The sequence below is a fragment of the Microtus pennsylvanicus genome, chromosome 6, assembly GCF_037038515.1.
Source record: "Microtus pennsylvanicus isolate mMicPen1 chromosome 6, mMicPen1.hap1, whole genome shotgun sequence".
In the NCBI taxonomy this organism is placed as follows: Eukaryota; Metazoa; Chordata; class Mammalia; order Rodentia; family Cricetidae; genus Microtus; species Microtus pennsylvanicus.
Genome location: NC_134584.1, coordinates 3,363,530 through 3,390,215, shown reverse-complemented (window position 1 = coordinate 3,390,215; position 26,686 = coordinate 3,363,530). Strand labels below are relative to the sequence as shown.

The 26,686-nt window shown below is 41.2% G+C and overlaps 1 protein-coding gene across 7 annotated transcripts in view; it reads left to right on the top strand.

Annotated features, from left to right (window-relative positions):
• The window catches only part of LOC142851706 (protection of telomeres protein 1-like), a 73,148-nt gene that overhangs the window by 21,487 nt on the left and 24,975 nt on the right, over nt 1–26,686 (top strand). For 2 of the 7 annotated variants that reach the window (XM_075975672.1, XM_075975673.1), the window contains exons 2-8: nt 2,528–2,612; nt 4,314–4,361; nt 7,768–7,882; nt 13,979–14,109; nt 17,198–17,488; nt 20,689–20,844; nt 25,084–25,253. In XM_075975672.1, the coding sequence (XP_075831787.1) occupies nt 4,353–4,361; nt 7,768–7,882; nt 13,979–14,109; nt 17,198–17,488; nt 20,689–20,844; nt 25,084–25,253 (872 nt within the window). In that variant the 5' untranslated portion in view covers nt 2,528–2,612; nt 4,314–4,352. Of the gene's footprint in view, nt 1–2,527; nt 2,613–4,313; nt 4,367–5,026; nt 5,086–7,767; nt 7,883–13,395; nt 13,511–13,978; nt 14,110–17,197; nt 17,489–20,688; nt 20,845–25,083; nt 25,254–26,686 lie in introns of those variants that run through there. The other 5 variants (XM_075975675.1, XM_075975678.1, XM_075975679.1 and 2 more) reach the window with 5 other exon arrangements.

Sequence of the window (26,686 nt, the reverse complement as noted above, 5' to 3'; positions counted from 1 at the left end):
AGTGATAACTGTTCTTCTAGTCCTGTGCTCCCAGTGATAACTGTTCTTCTAGTCCTGTGCTCCCAGTGATAACTGTTCTTCTAGTCCTGTGCTCCCAGTGATAACGATGCTCTTCTAGTCCTGCGCTCCCAGTGATAACTGTTCTTCTAGTCCTGCGCTCCCAGTGATAACTGTTCTTCTAGTCCTGTGCTCCCAGTGATAACGATGCTCTTCTAGTCCTGTGCTCCCAGTGATAACTGTTCTTCTAGTCCTGCGCTCCCAGTGATAACTGTTCTTCTAGTCCTGCGCTCCCAGTGATAACTGTTCTTCTAGTCCTGCGCTCCCAGTGATAACTGTTCTTCTAGTCCTGCGCTCCCAGTGATAACTGTTCTTTTAGTCCTGCGCTCCCAGTGATAACTGTTCTTCTAGTCCTGCGCTCCCAGTGATAACTGTTCTTCTAGTCCTGCGCTCCCAGTGATAACTGTTCTTCTAGTCCTGCGCTCCCAGTGATAACTGTTCTTCTAGTCCTGTGCTCCCAGTGATAACTGTTCTTCTAGTCCTGTGCTCCCAGTGATAACTGTTCTTCTAGTCCTGTGCTCCCAGTGATAACTGTTCTTCTAGTCCTGTGCTCCCAGTGATAACTGCTCTTCTAGTCCTGCGCTCCCAGTGATAACTGTTCTTCTAGTCCTGTGCTCCCAGTGATAACAATGCTCTTCCAGTCCTGCGCTCCCAGTGATAACAATGTTCTTCTAGTCCTGCGCTCCCAGTGATAACTGTTCTTCTAGTCCTGCGCTCCCAGTGATAACAATGCTCTTCTAGTCCTGCGCTCCCAGTGATAACTGTTCTTCTAGTCCTGCGCTCCCAGTGATAACAATGTTCTTCTAGTCCTGTGCTCCCAGTGATAACTGCTCTTCTAGTCCTGTGCTCCCAGTGATAACAATGTTCTTCTAGTCCTGTGCTCCCAGTGATAACTGTTCTTCTAGTCCTGCGCTCCCAGTGATAACTGTTCTTCTAGTCCTGCGCTCCCAGTGATAACTGTTCTTCTAGTCCTGCGCTCCCAGTGATAACTGTTCTTCTAGTCCTGCGCTCCCAGTGATAACTGTTCTTCTAGTCCTGTGCTCCCAGTGATAACAATGCTCTTCTAGTCCTGTGCTCCCAGTGATAACTGTTCTTCTAGTCCTGCGCTCCCAGTGATAACTGTTCTTCTAGTCCTGTGCTCCCAGTGATAACAATGTTCTTCTAGTCCTGTGCTCCCAGTGATAACTGTTCTTCTAGTCCTGTGCTCCCAGTGATAACTGTTCTTCTAGTCCTGTGCTCCCAGTGATAACAATGTTCTTCTAGTCCTGTGCTCCCAGTGATAACTGTTCTTCTAGTCCTGTGCTCCCAGTGATAACTGTTCTTCTAGTCCTGTGCTCCCAGTGATAACTGCTCTTCTAGTCCTTCGCTCCCAGTGATAACGATGCTCTTCTAGTCCTGCGCTCCCAGTGATAACTGTTCTTCTAGTCCTGTGCTCCCAGTGATAACTGTTCTTCTAGTCCTGCGCTCCCAGTGATAACTGTTCTTCTAGTCCTGTGCTCCCAGTGATAACTGTTCTTCTAGTCCTGTGCTCCCAGTGATAACAATGCTCTTCTAGTCCTGTGCTCCCAGTGATAACTGTTCTTCTAGTCCTGCGCTCCCAGTGATAACTGTTCTTCTAGTCCGCAGATTATTTTCCTTTGCGTTTCACAGCATTGCACCTCTCCCAGGCGCAGCTCAGCCACACATGGGTGGTAGCCCTTTCTGGATTGAGGGACTGCTCACCATAGCGAATAGAATAAAGCGCACTGGAAGTGGGCCTCAGGCCCAGTGCACAGAAGACTTCCACATGGTACATAGTGAACGTGGAGAGAGATGGAAGCCCAGGAATTTTATAGCTATCTTATGAATTTGTTGCTAAAATTGGATCAGTAAAATTAATAATATAATGCAACAGATAAAAGCCTCGTCATTTTAGTTCATGAAAGACAAGAATTAAAAGACAATGAAATAAAATTAAAGGATAATGACCTGATAGCTAAAAACAAAAGGGGAGTCCTAATTTTCACTGGTGTAAAGATCCAGAGTCTTCCGTCCATGTCCTGGATCAATCCTTAGGTCTGAGCTGCTGGGTTCTGAGAGCCCTGTCTCGGTTGCTGTCTCTACTCCAGAGGTAGTTTCAGTTGTGTTCCTCCTACTGTTGTGTCACCTTCTGCCTCATCACAGGACTCACTCACTCTCGTTTACAGAATTGGAGGCGGTGATTCTGGAAGTCTCACTAAATGCAACTGTCTAAGAAGTGTTTTTAGCGCTTTTTCCATTACAGCCATCTGTGGCTGTCCTGTATCTGTTAGTGAAGGAGGCTCTTAAGGAAGGTTGTGGTCTGACTCGCGTATTCAGTAACATTAAACAAGTTTAGGTTAACCAGACTCTGCTTTGTAGATGTGCCCGCCAAACATGCTCTGAACATAGACTTGTGGTGCTCAGCGTTGTGTGTGTTTACTGATGGATGAACTCTAATTTTCCACTGCAGTGTCTGGATTTGGAGTCGTGTCAGTGGCAAGCAAACGGACGGCAATGTTTTGACAGCATTTGAAGATTTTCTACTCACTGTTTATGTAAGTGCACACCTTTACCCTCTTGACATGTTTGATTTTAATGGGCAAAGTTATTGGATAGAATACTGTTTCTGTAAGTCTGGGTAAACTGCTTAGTTGAACTGGGTTTTTAATTTACATGTAAAATTTGAAATGTTCTCATCAAATAGAATTCCTGATAATAGATGGATTAGGAAGAAACAAAAAGGTTAGCAGTGCACATGAGCCATAAAAATGACACACTGAGGCCTGGATACCCTCTTCTCCCCTTCAGAATCATTTACTACCCCAATAAAATAGCAAAATAATAATAATAAATATAAATAAAAAATTTCCCTAAGAGTAGATAACACAAAACTCCTCTGTGCTTGAGTGTGACCTTGTGTTGTTAGTCTCTTCCTCTCTGCTGTGTCTGAGCTTGGCTAATGAAGTTACCATAACCGGTAAAGTGGGTGTTTCTGTCTGTGACCCTTCTGGTCTCTAATGAGGTGAAGGAACCTCAGACAGAGTCCTCTGCCGCTCCCTGAATGCTCTCAGTTTGAGGTCTAAAGCAGAATATGTGAGAGCAGCATTTCCTGGGTCCTTAAACAGGTGAACATTTTAAATTAAAAAATATTAAACTGGGGGAGCTGGAGAGATGGCTCAGCAGTTAAGAGCACTAACTGCTCTTCCAGAGGTCTTGAGTTCAATTCCCAGCAACCACATGGTGGCTCACAACCATCTGTAGTTCTGTAATGAAATCTGGTGCCCTCTTCTGAGCTGGAGGGATACACACAGATACAGCACCGTATACATAATAAATAAATAAATGAATGAATGAATAAATAAATAAAATATTTTAAAAACTGTTTTAAAAAACATGTTTAAAAATATTAAACTGGGTTTCTGCCTTTAGAATGACTCCATGTGGAGATGAGACTCTTTTAAAGTGTGATCGTGTATCTATCTCTCAGTGACAGAGAAATGCGTTATGGGCGATTCAGGCTCTACGTGAACCTTGCAGTGTGTGCTTAACAAACTGAGTGTTCAGCCATAAGACCACCATCCTGGAAGTAGTCCCTAGCTTGACATGCCCTTTGGCACACTTATTAATGAGGCTTATAAAACTAGACATCCAGATCTCGGCACTGATTGCAGGGATTTCTGTGTGCAGGTACTTTTGATAGAAACTTAAGTTCATTTTAAGTTAACCAATTGGTTCTTTTAGGGAAAATGGATTTTTCTCACTTTATTCTTTGTGAATATAAATCATTTCTTTCTTCTTTTTCACTTCCTTCCATACCACAGTTATAAATTACCTCTGTGATAAAGACTTCGATGAGGAACAGTTGAGCCTAGGTTTTAGTATCCCAAAGATCTTATATGGCTGAGGTGTTTTTTGTTTTTTTTTTGTGTGATAACAAAACAATGAATCAGCTTGACAGCCATCAAATGTGTAATTAAAGTGATTGCTATTGGGAAAACTCTGGGTGTAGTTCTGTGCAGGAGGAAATACTGAGTATTAACTCCATTTTCTATCTCTTAGAACTTTTTAAATTATGTATACGTATGTGTCCAAGTGGAGGTGGGGGTGTCAGCCCCTGCAGCTGGCATCCAGGCAATCGTGAGCAACACCGTAGAGAATTCCAGCTTTGCCAAATGTGTAGTTAATGCTCTCTGGAAGCCTGTGATCATGTTGGATGTAGCCTAAATATAAATTTGCCTTTTGGTTTCTGCTTTCAGGGTTTTCATAAGTCTGTAAGAGGATTTTCCACAGAAGCAATGTCTGTGGTAAGGTGATACTTAATTTCATTTGGGATACATAGATTTTAAATTTTACTTTCTTCATACTTGACATTTACTGTAGTGTCAATACAGTGGAAAACTGATATCTTCACTTTTTTATATGATGATATTGTATTATAGTTCTATATTTACCTCGTATTTGATTGTTTTGTTGCCTGCATTATCTATAAATATCTCTGCCTAAGTGCTTCATAAATACTTTATGAAGACATTACAGTTTTTATTAGTTTAAACCACAGGCAAATTCTTTTCTTTTGCTTTCTGTCAGTTTGTATCACATTAGATTTTTATGTGCTAAATTATGATGTACCAGATTGTATCAATGAAAATCTTTATATTTGTGATACATTTTTTAAGCCAAATTTTCATTGTTTTATAAAAGTTTGACGTTTAAAGCAGCATTGGAAAGGTTCCCATATGCACAGCTGAGTGAACCTGGAAAGAATGCCGTGTGTTGATAGAGTTAATATAGGAAATACCTGCATTTGGTACTGACTTATGTGTCTGTGTGTGTGCATGTGCCTGCTTGAGTTTACGTGCACTGTGCACAGAGTCAGAGGTGATGGGGCTCCTTAACTGGAGTTATAGGTGGACTGTGCGTACTCAGTATGGGTACTATAAACCAAGTGTGGGTCCTTTCTGCAGGTAAGGGAAGCTTTTAACCACTGTATGTGCATAGAAAGTGCATGTGGATACCAGCGACTGATGGGTAGGTGTCTTGCTGTATTCCTGTCCACAGTATATCGTGAAGCATTGATATCTTATCAAACACAGAACTTGCAAACTCTAGTCCAGCTAGCCAGCTTGCTCCCAGGGTCCTCTGACTCTGCCTCCAGAGCAGTGTGATTACTCGTGAGCTGCAAACTCAATCAGCACTGACCTGGGCGCTGTATTCCTTTCACATGTACGGCCAGTGCTTCATCTGCTGACCTTCTCAGCCCTGCTGAGAAGGTGGATTTTCATTTTTTAGGCATATATTGTCTTGACTTTTATACACTGCTTTAAACTATATTTTCTTTAATAATGCTGTTCTGACAGAGACTGCTCTTTCGTTCCTGGCCACCCAGACCCAAATTAATCGCACAGAATTAATTACTACACTGTTTGGCCTGTTAGGTCAGGCAGCCTTCCTATTAACTAACTCTTGCATCTTAAATTAACCCATTTTTATTAATTTATGTGTTGCAATGAGGCTGTGGCCCATCAGTAAGGTTCCAGCATCTGTCTCCTTTGGCAGCTACATAGCATCTCTCTGACTCCACTTTATTTCCCTCCTAACCTTATTCCGCCCTGCCATAGGCCAAAGCAGCTTCTTTATTAACCAATGGTAATGAAATATATTGACAGCACACAGAGGGGAATCCCACATCACTGCTCAGGGATGAGGTTTGGTTTTGTTTGTAAGGTTCAGTTGTGGTGGTTGTATTATTGTTTGCTTGTATAGTTGGTTCTAGGGATTAAACACAGATTTTGTGAGTGACCGTCAAAGCCTCTGAACTGTACCTTCAGTCACCAGTCCTTACATTCTCATGCCCCCACTGTATAACAAGCTTTTCTCAAGCCTTCAAAACATAGTAGAAGCCTTTCATGTCTTTGTGAAATAAAGTATGATGACCAATATGCTAAATGATTTTTGAAGATGTTATCAGATTATCTTTAGTTTATACCATATAGTATAATATAAAGCCTGTAGCCTTCTCATGAATATGTTTTAGTAGAGCTTAGGGTAAGTGATTTTCTAGACCTGTGCAGTCTAATGCCATAGAGGCTGGTCATGTATGACTATTAAAATAAAAATACAGAAATAAATAATAAAAGTAGTTCTCTGTAGCCTGGTGGAGTGGTGTGCACCTTAAATCCCAGCATTTAGGAGGGAGAGACAGGTGGATATCAGAGAGTGAGGTCAGCATGATCTACACACACTCTAGGGACAGCCAGGACCACACAGAGAAACCACACAAAGTAAATAAATCGTCCTTGCTTGAGAGTGGTGGCACATGCTGTGGTCCTAGCATGCCAGAGAATGCAGCTAGAGCATCACACCCTGCGTCTCACAAGGAGACCCTGCCTCAATCCAGAAAATAACATGTTATTTCATAGCTGCGCTGGTTATAGTTAAGTTCTGTCTTTGCCGGTGTGTTTGCTAGGCCTTATTGGACAGGAGCATTCTAGTTCTTCTAGGGGTCGTCATAGAGCAGTAGCGTGCCTTAGGAGGCACTGTCGAGAAAGGGAATGTGAGATCACATAACCAGCAAACACAAGGTAGGATGCTATAATACTACATGCCTGTTGTTATAGATATTAGACATCGGCTCATCAGACTGCTTGTAGATCTCCGGTGTAGGTTATGTACAATTGCTTGTAAGTTCTGTTTGCTCTGTAGTTTAGTTCCCTGTCACCACCTATTGCTGATACACATTTGCTTACCACTGCCCTTACCCACCCTGTTAACTCTCCCTAACAGCATTTGTTCAGGTTCAAACTGATTTTGATGCCTCCTACCTTCTGTAGTCTCCTCTTAGGGAAGTCACATTTTGCTGTCAGCCAGGGAAAAAAAATTAACTCATTTGTATTTATTTTGTAAATTTATATGTAATGTTCTAGATGATTTCCATTCAAGAGTACATTAACCCAGTTAGTAAGAGAATGACTATGCAGAAAATCCATTTATTGATTTATATTGAAGAGTAACTTAGCTCTATAAATAGGTACTGACTAATTTCAATGGACTGTCAAATTAATGATGTCCGAGTGTTTTGTTGTTTATTTGGTTGGTTGGGTTTTTGAGTGAGCAGTTAGGTGAATAGTGGTTCATGTCCCTGTGTGGCTTTCCCATGCATCTCAGAGTCAGGAACAAGATCATTGAGGTGGCTTAGGGGTCTATCTTGAGCTTAGGCACAGAGCTTTTCTGTTTCTTTTGCTGAACATTGCTTCGTCATAATTGAGCTTTAGGTCCTCGATAGCAGAGAGCTCTGGTTGCCCCCTGGGTGTCCAGAGGCTTCATCACACTTTGTCATCATCATCTGGAAGATTCTCTTAGATCTGAAAAATTGAGTTAAAAGTAAGAATTTCCTTTCTGTTACTGCTTCAGCTTCTGCATTTTAATGGAATTTTTTTTGTACTTTCTTGTTAAAGAAATATAATGAATGTTTAAACTTTTATAGACTGGTGTGTTGATTTCTGTTTATGAGCAGAATTGTTTCAAGAAAACCCATTGGTATCTATGGTAGCCTTATTGTTTCCAATCATACCACCCCGAAAGTCATTCTTTTTTTTTTTAGGATAAATCTTTTAAAATGAATTGGTACAAACTTAATAATTCACAGTTGTTATCATAATATTATAACATATAAATATTGGCTGGTAAATTTGCTATCTTTTCTTTCTTTAGGTCCCAGTAGCACCTTATACATACACACCCCTGAATCTACTTAAGGATGGCGCAGTTGTCAATGTCTGTGGTGTTGTGAAGTTCTTTAAGCCTCCCTACTTAAGCAAAGGAACTGGTAGGTGTCAGAATGGGCATGTTTTATGGACAAGAGCTGCATTGTTGGTCTCAGGGCCACAATGCCTTCAGTGTCCTGGGTCTGAGAACAGTGTCATGAAACCAATGTCTGTTTTTGGTCATTTTAATTTATGAAGTGAATGTGGTCACAATACGAATGCATATTTTAGAAGAGTGCGAAGTGGCATGAAAACATTCAGAAGTATAACATTTGTTGGTGAAGGTAAGTACGTTACCACGTACTGAACATTGCAGTCACTCTCAAGTCTGCAGAGAAATGAAAACTAAACAGAAAAAGACATTACTATAGCATCTGTATAGGCTACATTGTGATGATGAAGTGTGCTGGGGGCAGTGAGAATATTTATGTAATTGAAGTTAAATGTCTGCAACTTTAGAACAATAATCAAAGAATGTCGTTACAGAAGCTCAGTGTAGACAGTGTAGAAGAAATTACCATAAATTCACCTGGATATGAGTCTCTCAAAGCATAATTAATACAGTCAGGAAAAAAGACAGTTTGTCAGGGTGGCCAGTGTTTTGTTGCTGTATTTAACATGGTGGTTGGGGGAAGGCTGGGACATAAAAACAATGGCAACTAACTGAGAAAGAGGAAATTAAATTGTGTTTGAGAGAATGTAAAATTGTAAATAGAAACCCTAAATACTGTGCCACACAGAGCCTTTGAGAACTAATAAATGTTTCAAGATTCAAACTTAGCATTATATAAATTGCGTTTCTGCAGACCAGTGATGAACAGTTTCAGAGGGTAACAGAGCACTACGGTTTAGAATAGCATCCATACTGTAGTGGACATTGGAATGACCTCATTCAGGGAAATCAGGCTCATGCTCTGAACACTCACAATATTGCTGGAATTGATTAGAGATGATACAAACAAATGAAATAATGTCCTATGCCAATAGTCTTTACATTTACAGTCTTCAAAGCAATGTGAAGATATATCACAATCGCACTTAAAAATTTCAGGGGATTTTTTTTTTAATAGGAAAAGGAAAAAATCAGTCCTCAAATACATAGGAAAAAGCTTGCGTGGGCTGAAGGAGAAGGAATCACATATTCTTATTTTATTAGTATACAAGAATAATGATTTTCTCTGTAGATGATAATGTGAAGACTGTTGAATTGGGGGATGATGATGAAATAGATCACACCAGAGGCTGCACCTGTCAATCTTAAACAACATGGCTGCCCAAATGTGAGGTGAACTGGAGATACAACAAAGTAGACAGGAAAAACCCAGGAGGCCTTAACCCCACTATATTTAGAACCACGGCAACTGAGGAGAAGTGAGCGCAAAGAAACAGCCTTCCCCAGGGAAAGTCATACAGATTGCTTATCTCTTACTAAATGCCACTGTACCTGAGGTGGTTTTGTTTGCTGGTTTGTTTTTTGTTTGTTTTAATTTTATGTCTGGGTTCTGGGGATCAAACATGAGTCCTCAGTGTTACTCAGCAACCCCCTCCATGACCGAGATATCTTCCTTGCTCCCTTGCTCTCCTTTTGGATTCTTCCTGATGTCATTCTGTCTTCAAGGTGACTCTGTATGGTGTGATGTGATGTCGACAGGAAAGCAGCACTCACGGTCTTTGCACCCATGCACATGTGTGTGCATGTGCATGTGCATGTGGGTAACCAAGGCTTCTCTTAGCCTCAGTGAAGATTCTATGTAAAAGTGGCAGGTTATCAAAGTACACCATTGTTTCTGGCAAACCAGCCGCATGTCTGACTACAAAATTCTTGTTTTCACCATTACAAGAAATGGGCTAAAATTGAAAAGATGTGGCTTCAATTGCAGTTCCAGCACCAGCTTTGGAAGTGTGTCAAAACCCAGCTGGAGAGTTAGGCGCAGGGTGGGCTTTGAGAAACTGCAACTGATTCAGAAAGTACTTTGGGGATTGTGGTAGTTTGAATGTATGTGACCCCATAATCTCAAAGGGAATAGCACTATTAGGAGATGTGGCTTTGTTGGAGGAAGTGTGTCACTGTTGGGGTGGGCTTTGAGGTTTCATCTACTCAGGATGTGGCCCAGTGAGTCAGTAGACTTCCTGTTGTCTCTGAGTCAGGATGCAGGACTCTTCAGCTTCAGCACCACTTCTGCCTGCATGCCACCATGCCCCAAATTAACTGAACTCTGAAACTGTAAGCAAGCCCTCTGAATTAAATGTTTTCTTTACAAAGTTACCGTGGTTATGGTGTCTCTTCCCAGGAATAAAAACCTAACTAAGATAGGGATGGTGATGGTACATGGGAAGAACATTTGCCAGCTGTGTTCAGTGTTTGTTGGTACTTGCTTCTATATACATAGTCTTCATGCACTCACTGGTGGAAGAGGAGAAAGGTAAACAACCCCTTGATCTACAGCGACGCTGTTTGCATGATGTGCTGGAGCAAAAGCTGTGGGAGTAACCAGCTACTGTCCGTTAGATTTAAGGCCTCCTCCATGAGATGGAGCCCATGCCTGACAGTGCTCAGCGAGCCAAGAACTCGAGACTAGATAGGCCATGGACCTAGGAGAAAACTACTACCAGTCTGCTAATAGAATGTTTGTTTTGCTCTATTTTGCTTTTGGTTTTATTGCCTGTTTGTTTTCTAATGAGATAGGGAAAGAAAGGGAATGGATTTGAATGTGGAGGATCTGAGAGGAGTTGGAGAAAGGAAAACAGATAAGAATATATTATACAAAATACTTTCTATTTAAGAATTAAAGAATTAATGTTTATAAAAGTAAAGTACAAAAAGAGAAGTGATAAATGATGCTTGTTTTTTAAATTTTTAATTTTTTTCTATTTTTTTTCTTTTTCTATTGCTTTATAAATAATACCATTCAAAATTTCCACCTCCTCCCATTTGCCTCCTGCTTCTCCACTCACCCTTCTCCCTCCCGCTCCAGTCCTAAGAGAAGTCAGGGTTTCCTGCCCTGTGGGAAGTCCAAGGCCCTCCCCCTCCATCCGGGCCTAGGAAGGTGTGCATCCAATCAGACTAGGATCCCAAAAAGCCAGTACATGCAGTAGAATCAAATTCCAGTGCCATTATCATTGGCTTCTCAGTCAGCCCCCAATTGTCAGCCACATTCAGTGAGTCCGGTTTGATCACATGCTCCATCAGTCCCAGTCCAGCTGGCCTTGGTGAGCTCCCATTAGCTCAGGCACACTGTCTCAGTGGGTGGACCAACCCCTCGTGGTCCTGACTTCCTTGCTCATGTTCTCCCTCCTGCTGGAGCTCAGTCCAGTGCTCAGATGTGGGTCTCTGTCTCTATCTCCATCCATTGTTAGATGAAGGTTCTATGGTGATATTCAAGATATTCATCAGTATGACTATAGGACAAGGCCAGTTCAGGCTCCCTCTCCTCTACTGCCCAAGGACCTAGCTGGGGACATCTCCATGGACTCCTGGTAACACCTCTAGAGCCAAGTCTTTTCCTAACCCTAAAATGGCCCCCTTAATTAAGATATCTTCTTCCCTGCTCCCATATCCACCCTTCTTCCCCCAAGCTCTCCACAATCCTCCCCTTCTCCCTTATCTCCCCCCATCCCCCTCCCCCCACCCCCATGCTCCCGACTTTTGCCTGGCGATCTTGTCTGCTTCCAATTCCCAGGAGGATCTATATATGATTTTCTTTGGGTTCACCTTCTTATTTAGCTTCTCTAGGATCACGAATTATAGGCTCAATGTCCTTTGTTTATGGCTAGAATCCTATAATGAGTGAGTACATACCATATTCCTCTTTTTGGGTCTGGGTTACCTCACTCAGGATAGTGTTTTCGATTTCCATCTATTTGCATGCAAAATTCAAAATGTAATTGGTTTTTTCCACTGAGTAGTACTCTTAATGTGTAGATGTGCCACACTTTCTTTATCCATTCTTCATTGAGGGGCATCTAGGTTGTTTCCAGGTTCTGACTATTACAAATAATGCTGCTATGAACATAGTTGAACAAATGCTTTTGTAGTATGATAGGGCATCTCTTGGGTATACTCCCAAGAGTGGTATTGCTGGATCATGAGGTAGGTTGACTCCTAATTTTCTGAAAAACTGCCACACTGATTTCCAAAGTTGTTGCACAAGTTTGTATTCCCACCAGCAATGGATGAGCGTTCCCCTTACTCCACATCCTCTCCAGCATAGGTTATCACTGGTGTTTTTTATTTTAGGCATTCTGACAGGTGTAAGATGGTTGTTTTGATTTGCATTTCCCTGATAGCTAAGGAAGTTGAACATGACCTTAAGTATCTTTTGGCCATTTGAAATTCTTCCGTTGAGAATTCTCTGTTCAGTTCAGTACTCCATTTTTTAATTGGGTTATTTAGAATTTTAATGTCTAGTTTCTTGAGTTCTTTATATATTTTTAAAAAAGAAAATAAACTATCTTTTTTCATTATACATACCAATCCAAGTTCCCACTCCCTCCCCTCCTCCAATTCTCTCCACCTACCCTCCTCCCCGCCACTCTCCAGAGAGAGTAAGACACATTGCTTTGGGGAAGATCTGAGGCCCTCCCTACTATATCTAGACTGAGCAAGGTATCCATCTAAAAGGAATAGATTCCCAAAAATCCAGTACATGCAGTAGGGATAAATCCTGGTGCCACTGCCAGTGGCCCCTCAGTCTACCCCAGCCATGACACTGCCAACCACATTCAGAGGGACTAGTTTGGTCCTATGCGTGTTCCTTACCAGATCAGTTGGTGTTGGCGTTCTTATGTTTATTTTGCCACTGAAAATTCATGTTGCCAGATATATATATAGATATATATAGATATGAAATAACCCCCTCTATTGGTTGGTGTTTGTCATCTTGCCACAAAGCTAGATGTATCGTGAAAGACAACAATCTTAATTGCAAAAATGCCTCCATCAGATTGGCTGTTGCCAAATCTGTGGGGGTATTTTCTTGATTGAAGATTGATATGGGGAACTCAGCCCAATGTGGGTAGTGCCAGGTGGCCCTGGGCTGTCTAAGAAAGGATGCTGAAAAAGTCATGGGAGCAAGCCAGTAAACATTTACCCATGGCCTAGGCTTCAGTTCCCACCTTGGTTCCTGCCCTGACTTCCTTCAGGGATGAAGTGTAAACTGAAATACAGTCTTTCCTCCCAAGTTGCTTTTGGCCATGGTATTTTCATCACAGTAATAGAAGCACCAACTAAGACCTTTCCTATCCTGATTTCTTTAAATTTTCATTGTTCTTCAATAGGAGGGCAAATGTTCCAATCTATTTATTCATTGCCAAATAAACTCCAGAATCTACTACAATTACCAAGCAGTGGACAAAAAAACAAACAAAACAAAAAAGGCAAGGAGAATCAAATGGCTATGAGTTTCACTGATTGTGTTGATACTGTTCCCCACCAATCAGTTATTTCTTATGAAACTCCTGGACAGTCTTCTGACCTCCTATTCTAGCAGATGGACTTTTGCCCTGGCCTTCTTTGTAGTTGGCTGAGGCTCATTTGTACCTAGGGTACATTTCTCACTGTATCCTAGGTGCAGTTTCCTTCTCAGGCTTGGTTTGTAACTTGAAGAACCTGGGGAAACACTGCATTTGCTTCCTGCTCTGGCCCATTTCCTGCCTCTGGTTTCTGTATCCGATGTCTTAAGGGTCAACGGGTGAGTCTTAAGTATGACAATGTAGGGTACACAACCTCCAGATGTCAGTATCTTCAGAAGGGGAATATTTTAAATCAGACTTTTTTTTTCTCCTAAGGAAAATGTTATTCCTTTAGAACACCATTGCTTCCTTTTTCCCTATTGACTCTTACATATTTTGTCATTTAAAAATATTTACACTAATTAATTTCTTTGGATATTTGGTGGCAGTGATTTGCTTTTCTGCCTTTTTTATTTTAACGTTATGAAAAAGTTATTTGTTCTCTAGAAAAATAGCAAATTTATTTTTGTTTCATTACAAGTCTGAAGGTTAATTTTTGTGGATTAATTTGGGAGTGGTATCACATTTTCTTAAAAGGCAATAATAGGGTAGAGTAGTATTTGTTTGACATTCTTAAATTAGCATATTCTTATTGTATAAATGCTTTGAAATTTCTTAGTCTGTGTTAAATATTTTTTGTTTCCCAGATTATTGTTCGGTTGTAACAATTGTGGACCAGACAGGTGTGAAGTTAACATGCCTGCTCTTTAGTAGGAAGTATGAGGACCTTCCAGTCATTTATAAAGTTGGAGACATTGTTTGTTTCCGCGGGCTAAAGGTATGATTCGTACTTTCTACATTTACTAGACGTCTACATCGTTCACCAAAAGTATCTAGTACTAACTGTATGACCACCTTCTTAGAGGGCGACACTTAGCATTCCAAGAGACAAGAAATGCAAATGGTATCAGCTGTCAATCATGTGAATGAATTTGCCTGCTCTCTTTCCTGAAGCACGCACTTGAAGCTGTCTTTCTAACTCGTTTCAGTTTGTCCTCTCACTTCCAAGTATAGTTGGTGTTACCAAGTTTCCATTTGTCAAGGATAGGGGCATACATCCTCATAACTTCTTTTTAATTAATTTAATTTTATTTAAGTTGGGGTCTTACTGTTGCCCTGTCTAACTTTAAACTCCTGAAGTGTGAGCAGTGTAGTTCTGGTAAACTGAGAAGGGGAAGATTAAAATTCAGTTCGGCTAAAAGAACTTGACTCTTCTGGACAAAGCACTGAGAGAAAAGACTGTACGGACTGCACCAGGAGTCCGCTTTGTGCCCATGCTACGTGACTGAAAGCTGTGCTGTACAGGCAGGGCAAGGTCACTTGAGGATTGCAAGAACCGGAAACAGGAAAGGGATGCAGTAGGATGCTGCAGAGCCAGCTAGTGAGTCTGCACCTCTTTGACACCATATTATTTTTCCTCATTACTATGACAAAATATTATCAGATGCAACTTATAAAAGTTCAGTGTGGCTCAGTTTCGTAGTAGAGATGTTGGCATTTTTCCTCACAATGCTGCCAGGGCAGGAAGCAGAGAAAGCAAAAGTAGAAATTGGAGTGGTATGGACCCTCCTTCCAACAGCCTAGGCCCAGTGCTGCCTAGTAGCCACAGACAGGGCTACTACCACAGGAGCATGAGGCAAGTTTGCACACACAGTAACAGGTACCTTGTCCACTACGGTAAGACATCACAAAGTCTGCCTTATCTCGCCAAGATTATAGGAAGGATTCTCATGCACATCTGTTAAAAACCTACATGATTCCACAAGGAACACTGTTTGCAGGGTGAGTCATACTAAGGAAGAAGGGCTTTGGGGAAACCCTGAGCTTGCTACAAATTCACCCTAAGAAGGCATAAATTCAAGCTTTTGTCCATTTCAGGAGCTCAGCTAGCAACTTGCCAAAATGACAAAACTGCCCCTCCAGAGGAGGTAACATAGTTCAGAACCTTTGCAGTGTTTCACTACAGGGTCTAGTCAAGAAGAAAAGCTCTAGGTACAAGTAGAGGAACTTAGAAGAAGACAGTTTTTAAAAAGCAATTAGACTTTCCAAATTAATTCCACAGGGGCACAGACATTAAGTCTGTTAAATAGTAATTTATCATCAGATACTGTAATTTTACCAAAAGATTAAGCAGAGCACCACTTTCAGCAAATTAAAAAATATTAAATGAGTAAAAAGAAATCAGTAACAGAAACAGACAAATAGAATCTGAAAAAGAAGCAAATAGAAATTCAATACCTAAAAGGAACAGCAAATGAAAAGTCTACTGCAGGGGTTGGTATGGAATAGACTTTAAAGATCGAGCCTAAGACATTACCAGGTATGAAGTACCAGAACTAGATAAAAATAAATGGAGCACAGTGGGCTTGGGGACCATGTCTGATAATGTAATTAGCATGTAGTCATGATACAGGAGAAAAGAGTGAATGGGATGTGGGATACATACACATACACACATCCAATCTTAGAAAGTCAGCAATGCTTGGAGAAGCCATGTTCCATATGGGAGAACAGCTGCAATGATTTTTGATAAAATTTCATTTACCTATAATTTTATTTCCAAATAAAATATTCTTCAGTAAAGTGGAACCTTTCCAAATAGAATCTTGTTAAGAAGTGGCAAAGCTATTTGAGAGTGAATAAATATGAAGCTTTTTTTGTTATTATTCTAGCAATTTCACTGAGATAAATGAGTGTTTGGGGCAAGAGCAGTCAGGTAAGAGGACAGTGTTGCCTAGTAGAGTGTGCAGAGGGCAGTGGGATGGAAAGCAGGGGGTGTGGTAGAAAGTACTGGTTCGGCACCCACCGAGACGCAAGGTTATTTATACCCCAGGAGTTATTTATACCCCAGGAGTTATTTATACCCCAGGTAGAAAGTACTGGTTCGGCACCCACCGAGACGCAAGGTTATTTATACCCCAGGAGTTATTTATACCCCAGGTAGAAAGTACTGGTTCGGCACCCACCGAGACGCAAGGTTATTTATACCCCAGGAGTTATTTATACCCCAGGTAGAAAGTACTGGTTCGGCACCCACCGAGACGCAAGGTTATTTATACCCCAGGAGTTAAGCGGTACCCTAAGAATAGCAAAGGAACAATAGGACACAGTTGCTGAACAGCACAGACTGGGGGCCAAAAGGGAATCGGCCCTGTGCAGCACTCCTGGACCTGTAAGAATGTTTTTAGAGTGAATGTGTTCTGACTAACAGCAAAGTATAAATAAGTAAATATCAAGTATCATGTGCTACCTACAAACTAAAACTATAAGAAATTATCAAGCAACAAGAAAATGAAATGGCTATATCTTACTATCAGACATGAAGAACCACAGAAATCTGTGAAGAGAAAGGGGAGCATTCTATATGAACAAAGTCAGTTCGTGAAGAAAATACTAAAACCACTTATTTGATAAATGAGCCTCAAGACTCAGGCAGCAAAAGTCCTTCCGGCACTGCCCAGCTCGCTCATGGCGAGGGTGACATAGCCTCTGTTGCATGTGCTTGGTTCACACATTGGGGGGTTCTGGATTCCACTATACCACAGAAATAACTGGCACGTTATATTTTCCTCAAGGAAAATTATACTTCAATAAATTAAACACACAAATGTAAGTGCAAAGAGAATCAGGATAACTATTAGTTAGCTGCTGGTCTAAAAAGTATCAATTGTACTGTTTTAAAGTTGCATGCTTATATACCCTGATACAGATGTGTTGATTGTATTGTTTCATGAATTAATTCAGTAAGAAATAGTAAAGGGTCACTCTGCTTCTCACACTAGAAAAACTTAACATCTCAAGTTCTTTGGTTCCTGGGTTTCATATCAGCTGTTTTGTTTGTTTTCTGCTTTGCCCCACGTTATTAGATCCAAGTATATAAAAACGAACTTCAGGCAATCAGTAACTATGGTTTTGCATCTTTGACATTTGATGGTACTTTAATGTCTCCTGTGACACTGCGCACTTCAGGCAAAAACTTTAACATGACTGCTCTGGACCACAATATGGTAGAAGCCTTGCGGGCTTGGGCATCCACACATGTGCCACCTTCCCCCACCCTACTGCCGCTCTCTGACGTCCACCGCATGCAGTACTGTGACCTGACCTGTCAGCTCCTGGGCAAAGCGGAAGTGGATGGGACATCTTTCCTTCTGAAGGTACGTTTTAAATCCTTGAGGCCGTGCGTTAGCACCGCCTGCCAGTAAGGAGCCTGCGGCCCTCCCATGACGGATTTCCAAGCTATTTTATATTGAGTTAAAATTCTTGATGCCGTGCTCCTGCATTTCTCTGTGCCTTCCCTCCGGAGAGAACACCATTGTCAGATGTGTACTTTACAAATGGTATGACATCTGCATTTATTTCTTATTTTAATAATAAAGCCCACGAGTTCTTTTAGTGACACTCCAGGGTGTGTTTCTGCTGCTTTGTGAAAGTCAGCTATGTTGTCCCCCATCCACTATCAGGGTCTGTTCTCATTCAGTTCTGGCCCTGTCATAACTGCCTGACTCATGGGAGAGGCACAGGTAATACTGAGATGTTTCTTATCATTCTTGTTTTTAAAGCAGCCAAAAAAAAAATAGTAACATAAGTAATGCCCATGAATGACCTGTAGAAGGTCATTACTTAATCAAATTCTTTGCTGGACCATACTTTTCAGGATTTTTTGAGCAGTACTGCTATATGACCAAGGTCCTGTGCTTAATTCTCTGTCACTTGTAATAATCAGACCATCAGTGAAATGTCCTGGTGCTTGGACAAGATTGAGGGCTTCCCCATACTGCTGGCACGCGTGAAGGTCCAGCTTCACGTAAACAGTGCTGGGAGAAAGTAAATACTTGAAGTGAGCGAGTGCAGGGAGGCTACCCTGAACTGATGTCCCCTGACCAACCACTAAACATTCCCGAGAACAGAGATGCTGACTCTGTGCCAGGTTCCTTTAGACGATTATGCTGAGAAAAGCAGTTGAATTCTGAGCTAAAGCCTTGCGAGCTCAGTGGATAGCGGCGAAAGTGCATTTTCTCTCTCAAGCACCGTGTGAGTAGATATAATATTTTTTTTCACATAAATCATCCAGCTCTTGAGTAACTTATTTGTACCTTGGAGAAAGAGTTTTTCTTTAAAAAATTTACTCTTTGAGAATCCCATGCTTGTATGCAATGAAACGTGATCATAGTCCACTCCCACATCTCCTCTAACTGTGGTCATAGACGTGATCATAGTCCACTCCCACATCTCCTCTAACTGTGGTCATAGACGTGATCATAGTCCACTCCCACATCTCCTCTAACTGTGGTCATAGACGTGATCATAGTCCACTCCCACATCTCCTCTAACTGTGGTCATAGACGTGATCATAGTCCACTCCCACATCTCCTCTAACTGTCCCTCATCCCTACTTCCTCTTGTAGCAGACAGCAGCTGCCAGTCACTTCTCGGTTAGGGGTGAAGCCTGGGCGGGTCCTCTGCCTTGAGGCTGCAGTGTTGATGAGTATGAACAAGATCAAGGAATTATTTGAAAATCAGCATTGAGAAGTGAATGTAAAAAAGTTAAGTTTTCTTAACGATAGTTTAAAAATATGTCTCAAGTCTTTGCATATCATCTAACAATTTTAATTGTATAAACTTCCTGTTTAGAAATTACTTTAAATGTTTGGAAAAAGTGCACTTGAAACAAAACCTGTTGTGTGGACTACTTCTGTGTGCTAGAATGTTCTTTAACTATATGTGAAGTTACAGACATGGCCTTGTTGAAATAAACTCTAGTAATAGTCTGCTTATTGATATGCATATTCATAGACTGAAAATGTCCATACAATAGCAAAAATGTCTTTGGAGGTAAATATGGTAACAATATTCTCTTAACGACTTTTGCAGAATGGAATTTTGATTTTTTTTTCTGATAATTTTTTTCTTTGAGATATGGTCTCTCTACAAAGCCCTTGCTGTCCTGGCTCACTATTTAGACCAGACTGGCTTTGAACTCACAGAGATCTGCCTACATCTGGTATTAAAGGTCTGCACTACTATTACTGGCCTCAGACATAATTTTTTAATTAAATATTAAAAACAGAAGAAAGCAGACATTATTCTCTCTGAATTATACCTGGTTAGTATGCAAAGTAATATAATTATTTCCTTCTTCAACCTTAGCACAGTACTAACTGTGGCCCCTTTTTAGTAATCATGGTGCATGCATTTCCGGTTTTCTCAGCAGCCATGTGTTCTCGTATCATTTCTGTTGCTGTGATGAGACCACAAGCAACCTAGGGAAGGGTTAATCTGGATTATACTTCTAGGTCACAATCCAGAGGATATCAGGGCAGGTACTCAATCAGGAACTTGAAGCTTGAAATTCCACACCAAAAATCCTCTAACTTTAAACGTAAAACTCAGTTAAGTATGGCAGAAAGCATGGAGGATGCTACCACTTGTTCACTGGCTTATAGACCAGCTTGTGCTGAGCAGTTTTGTTTCTTGGTTCAGGTCCACCTGCCTAAGGATGATGTAGCCCACAGTGGCCTGGGCCCTCCTGTACCCATGAATAATCAAAGCAGTCTTCCTCACACAAGCCAGTCTGATCTTGGCAATTAAGTGAGGCTCTCTTCTCAGACGAATCTGGGCTACGCCAAGTTGACAGTTAACCAGATCACCATGTTTTACCAGTGGCTTACGAATGTATTTTTTTATTACATGTATATGTGTGGGAATATGCACATTTATACAGATGCCTGGAGAGGCCGTAGGTGTGTGTCTGACGCCCTAAGGTTGAGGTTACAGGCAGTTGTCAGATGTTTGACGTGGGTGGTGGAAATCAAACTCATGACTTCTGCAAGAGCAGCATGCTTTGTCAGCTCTCTGGCCTCAGGGATCTTTAAAAATCATTGTACTTTCTTCTATTTATACAGTGCATGTGCGGAGCAAATGCTTTTCAGTTGTAATTTGCTCAAGCATATTCTGTTCTATTTAGTTTTGTTTTGTTATTCAGCTTGAAACTGTTATAGTTTCATGATTTAATACCTCCATTCCATCTCAGACCTTTATCTTTGGTAGCAATGCAGAAGTCATACATCCCCAAGGGGTGGGGTATGAGCACAGTGTCTTTGAGCCCAGAATAGAAAAAAAAAAAAGTCAGTCTACATCTGCACCAGGTTAGTTTCGTGTGGCATCGTGTGGTGATTTTCACATCTTCTACATTTGTTGTATGACAGACAGTACCTGTTTAGTTGCTCCATGGTCACAGAATAAGGGACTTCATACTTTAAAGCATTACAGATACCAGCGTGTGTCTGTTTATTTTTAAATTTGACTCTGTTTTTGCAAAAATATTCCTAAGATTTGCTTTACTACCCTATGACAGGTATGGGATGGCACCAGGACGAAGTTTCCCTCTTGGAGAGTCTGCATCCAAGACCTTGTGCTGGAAGGTGACTTAAGTCACATTCTGCGGCTGCGGAATCTGGTGATAGACGTTGTAGTTTATGATAATCATGTCCAAATGGCAAAATCCCTGAAGGTGATGTTGACTAGAAAGATGTATGCTATTTTGTGTCTGGGTTCTTTTTAATTGTAATTTTTGTTGATATAATTTTATTTGTAGATTTATTTGTTATTTAGAGTCTAGAAATTCATTTCAGATTTACTTGTTTCAGCTTTTAAGTTTAGAAAAATATGTGTGTCTAAGTTAAAGAAAGCTCTGAACCCATCTTATGTAGCCATATTTTTTATTGTAATTTTTGAGAATATAATTATATCACATTATTTATCCCTTTCTTCCAAACCCTGCCATGTATCTCTTCCCCTCACTTCCTTCCAGTTCTTGGCCTCTTTTTCTTTGTTGTTAATGTGCATATTATTGTGTTGATTCATAAATATATAAATACTATATGTTTGATCTTTATAGTGTTACTTGCATGTATGTTTTAGTGTGACATTTGGTATTGGATAACCAATTGATGAGCTCATCCCTGGAGACTCTTTCTCCACTCTCAGCACCGCTGGGTTGCCTGCAGTTCTTTGTTTAGGAATGAAGTATCACGGCCTTTCTCCCTTCCACATTAGCTGTCTGTTCATATCATCCTTGTTCAGGTCATGGTTAGGCAGCCTCGGAGATGAGACTTCATGGGTTTAGGTTCTCTTACATTTCTAGAGACATATTGTCACCATAAACTTCCAGTTCCTCTGGCTCTTATAATATTATCTCATGTCATCTGAAATGATCCCTGAACTTTAGGTGCAAGACTTGTGCTGTCGGTGTGTATTTACAGGACTAGGCTCTACAATTCTACATTTTGGTTGTGGCTTTTTGGTAATGATCTTTGTCCATTATAAAGAGGTCCCTTGATGAGTGGTGATGACCACACTTGCGGGTATAAGGTCGTGTATTTAGAGTGTAGTTAGGAATTATGCTGGTTTGTTAGAGTAGCAGTTGTGGGTTCTCCTCCAATCCATGACTTCACTAACCCTGGGTGGCTGGTGAGGTAGGTTCCCCTCTTGTTAAACCGACACTAGTCCGATTACAGAGCTGTTGGTTCCCACTAAGGTTCACAGGCGACTGCTGCATCCTTGGGGTTATTGTGCCATGCTGGTCGTTGTTGAGGTTCACGGGCATCGTAGCAGGGTAGGACTCTCGGATGCTTCTTTCTTTAGAGCCTCACATGACACCTAGTACCATGAAAGCTTATCTTCAAGGAGGGGGCCCTAAGGTCAGTTTCAGCTCAGGTTCTCTGTGAAATTCGTTTGGTATTAAGCTATTTTTCTAGTATTTTTTACAGATGTACAAGTACAAAATGACATTTTAAACTTTTGTCTATAAGCTAAAATCATACTTACTAATACACACTCATATCTCCATGCAGCCTTCAAACAGTGTAAAATATTCATAGTTGTTACTACATCTTGGCCAATTGTGAACCAATAATTGTAGATTGACTACAGGAAAAAATAAAGATATTGTAGTTTTTTGGCGAGAAAACTCTTGTTTTTAATAGTTGTATATTGGTTAGACTTTTGTGTTTTACTGTCGTTCTCTACTTATAGAACCCTACTGCATTATTGATGAGACCACGCAAGTGATCAGCATCAGGCACATTGCACAGTAACGTCTACTCAAACTTTAACAAGATACAGCGTTGTCTCCAGAAGGCATTTCTGATAAGAGCAACTTGTCATCTTTACTCTGTGATGTGTTCTCTCTGGCCTGTAGATCCAGATAGTGCAATGTGGTGCAGGATAATAAACCCCCGGCATTCACTATGAAACTTCCTCTTGAAGGTTTACCTCAGGTTCCTCTGAAGCAAAGCTGCATGTGGAACCTTCTGGCGTCCCCACTGTCTCTGCCTCTTGCTCTCCAGAGTGCTCTTGACCTTTGTCTTTCATTCTCATTTTTAGAAAAAAAAAAGACATTTTCAGATGTCATGAAAGACACTGAAATTTCTGCCTCTAATTTTCTTAAATTTAAAAGTTAATGGTAAGGAAACCATGGTTTTGGCAGTTAAATTTGTGTTTATTAATGTAATTTTTCTCTCCAAATTTCAGTCTTCTTTCTAGTCCTTTAAAGGTTACAAAAATCTGCTCTACTAATAAAAAAGTAAGAAGCATTCCAAAAATCATTGAGAAGTCGAAGTTGCTTCATTTACTATCATAGTATCTCACTTTGGATCCTTCTTAGAAAATGCATATTTCCCTCGTGGTTTTCTGTTTTGTTTTTCTGAGGAGCCAGTAAAGGAAGTTGGGAAAGAGTAGACTTGATCCCTCCTCTTGCCTCCCTGTCCTCAGAAGCACACAGGGGCCACAGAAAGTGAAGTGCCCTGGCCTGAAGGGGTGGTGGTGGGAGAATGGATCTTCATCCTTACCACTGTGCTCCATCAGAGAATGCAGAGTGGAAGCTGGCTTGGGCTCCTTGTCGCTCCCTTCTACCCCCTCCCCTCTCCCTCCATTTGATACCTCTTTCCACTGTATTATGTCACCACAATGAAGCAGGATTTGTAGGGACAAAGAGAAAGGTGTGTAGTGGCATTTCATTTGTATTTTAATAAATAAAGCTTGCCTGAAGTTGAGAGAGTAAAGCAACCCCACTGGTCAGCCTTACACACCAGGCAGTGGTGATGCACACCTTTAATCCCAGTAGCTCCTTTAGGTGCCGTAGAAACCAGGTGGTGCATACCTTTTATCCCAGGGTTCACGCCTTTAATCTCAGAACTAGACAGGATTACAAAATGAGAGGAGACAGCTCTGTCTCATTCTGAGATTCCTGGAGGCAGGATCGCCATTTTTGGACTGCGGTTGTGGTCAGAGCCAGTGGCTGACTGCTTTGCTTTTCAGATCTTCAGTTTGAACCCCAATTTCTCTCTGAGTTTGTATTAATTGTGCTTCATGGGCGCCTTCCCACCTGCTGCAGTCAGGAACGCTATTTTTATGCAAGTGAATGAAGTGTCCTTTTCTGCAGTCCTTTGTTCACGTCTACATAAACGGCAGCACAGATCACGTTGTGTGTCTTGTCCCGTTAGGTGGAGTGGCAGTCTCTGTTCAAATTGGGTTGTTCAGGCTAGGTTTGAACCCATGACAAACAATACACAGTATTCCCCAATACCTGGTAATAGAGACTTATACCACAGCACTACATCTAAATGCCTGTGTGTAGTGAGGAGCGACGGGCTACTTATGCCCTGAAATAATTACACGGAAACTGTATTCTTTTAAACACTGCCTGGCCTCTTATCTGTAGCCTCTTATTGGCTAATTTTCACATCTTGCTTAACCCATTTTTAAAAATGTGTGTAGCACCATGAGGTGGCTTACCAGAGAAGATCTTAACCTGCGTCTGTGTCAGGTGGGAGAATCATGGTGACTGCCTGACTCAGCTTCTTTCTCCCAGCATTCTGTTCTGTCTACTCCGCCTACCTAATTTTCTGTCCTATTAAAGGGCCAAGGCAGTTTCTTTATTTAACCAATGAAATCAACACAAAACAGAAGACTCTCCCACATCACCTGTGGCTTTGACTAACCTACTACATGTTCTTACTTGAAATCGTCATTGGAAAAAAAACCTCTAGTTGTTTTTTACACTAAATGTAGCAAAATAGCCAAGATTAAGTCTAATATCGTTATTTCAAAATTCTGGCTTAATCCTATATTTTACTTTACAGATATATTTTGCAAGATTGTGATAAAAGTACAAGTGCTTCATTAAAAAAACTTTGATATCAATAGAATTTGTAGGATGGGGAAAAGCACATGGTGGCACATACCTATAATCTCATCAGTCAGAAGACTAAGGCACAAGCATTGCTGTAGCTATCGAGAAAATTATCTTGTAAAAAAAAAGGCCATTTTTATGTAGTTACATTTTATAAAGTTTTTCTCCTGTCTCATAGTGAGAGGATATTATTCCCCATATTTAATCTCATTTAAATTTATTCAAGCAAATTCTTTTCAGAAATAACTATCAAAAAGAATTTTATTTAGGTCTTGGATTCCTTGCGTATATTTTATTGATGGCCCTCTGGGATTGGCCTGCTAGCGTTGTGTAGTGAGCACGTGGGTGCGTGCATATTCATGCCCCTCGTGCACGATCTGATAAGGGCCCCTGAAGCTGCTGTGCAGTGCCAGTGCCTGCCTGCTGCCACTCTCCCCTGGGTAGATGCCGTCCTTGCTTGTCGAATTGCTACCTCATTTTGGTTTTGAATTATCAAATATCAGAAATTGTTTTCATTAGGCCCCTTTTCTGAAATGATCTTCTTTAATAATCTTTCAGATTGGAAGCTTTCTTAGAATCTATAGCCTCCATACCAGACTTCAGCCAGTTAATTCAGAGTCCATGACTTCACTGATAAGGTTGGAGTTTCATCTTCATGGAGGAACCAGCTATGGTCGGGGGATCAGAGTCTTACCAGAAAGTAACCCTGATGTAGATAAGCTGAAAAGGTGAGTTTTTTTATTCTCTTCTTAGAAAATATAAATATGATCATCTTTAGGTTAATTTATAAGGAAGTATCATTCCTGGGCTGTGTGTGACCTTTGTCTTTTCCCTGATTCTCCTCATGGACTTGTGGAGAATTTAACTCAGACTCTAATCCTTTCTAGGCCAACTGGGCCTCTGATCTTCCCATCCCAGTCTAGGCAGACTGGGTCACTGGTATACTTAGACCCATCCGCATAGTGTTTATTATTCTACTGTGTACAGAAAAACTTTCATATTCTAGAGCACGCCATTCTGTAAACTGACAAAGTTATTGTCATATCAGTTTTAATTCATTTCAATTGCTTTTTTTTTAATTTCCGCAACTCCATAAAATCCCCAACCTTTTTATTTATTTATTTTTAATTTTTTATTGAGAAAAAGGAAAAAAAAAGTTTCCGCCTCCTCCCAGCCTCCCATTTCCCTCCCCCTCCTCCCACCCTTCTCTCCCTCCCCCCACTCCTCTCCCCCTCCCTCTCCAGTCCAAAGAGCAGTCAGGGTTCCCTGCCCTGTGGAAAGTCCAAGGTCCTCCCCCTTCTGTCCATGTCTAGGAAGGTGAACATCCAAACTGGCTAGGCTCCCACAAGGCCAGAACATGAAGTAGGATCAAAACCGCGTGCCATTGTCCTTGGCCTCCCATCAGCCCTCACTGTTCGCCATGTTCAGAGAGTCCGGTTTTATCCCATGCTTTTTCAGTCATAGTCCTGCTGGCCTTGGTGAGCTCCCAATAGATCAGCCCCACTGTCTCAGTGGGTGGGTGCACCCCTCGTGGTCCTGACTTTCTTGCTCATATTCTCCCTCCTTCTGCTCCTCATTGGGACCTTGGGAGCTCAATCCAGTGCACCAGTGTGGGTCTCTGTCTCTATTGCCATCCATTACCAGATGAAGGTTCTATGGTGATATGCAAGATATTCGTCAGTATTGCGCTAGGATGGGGTCATTTCAGGTTCCCTATCCTCAGCTGCCCAAGGAACTAACTGGGGACATCGCCTTGGGCTCCTGGGAGCCACTCTAGGTTCAAGTCTTTTGCCAACCCTACGGTGGCTCCCTTAACTAAGAATTGTGCTTCCGTGCTCCCCTATCCAACCTTCCTTTATCCCAATCATCCTGTTTCCCCAAGTTCCCCCCATCCTCCCCTTCTCACTTTTCTATCCCCATCTCCCCTTACCCCCATCCCACCCCACCCCCAAGATCCCATTTTTTTCTCCGGCAATTTTGTCTACTTCCCATAGCCAGGAGGATAACTATATGTTTTTCTTTGGGTTCACCTTCTTATTTAGCTTCTTTAAGATCACCAATTATAGACTCCGTGACCTTTATTTATGGCTAGAAACCAATTATGAGTGAGTACATCCCATGTTCATCTTTTTGGGTCTGGGTTACCTCACTCAGGATAGTG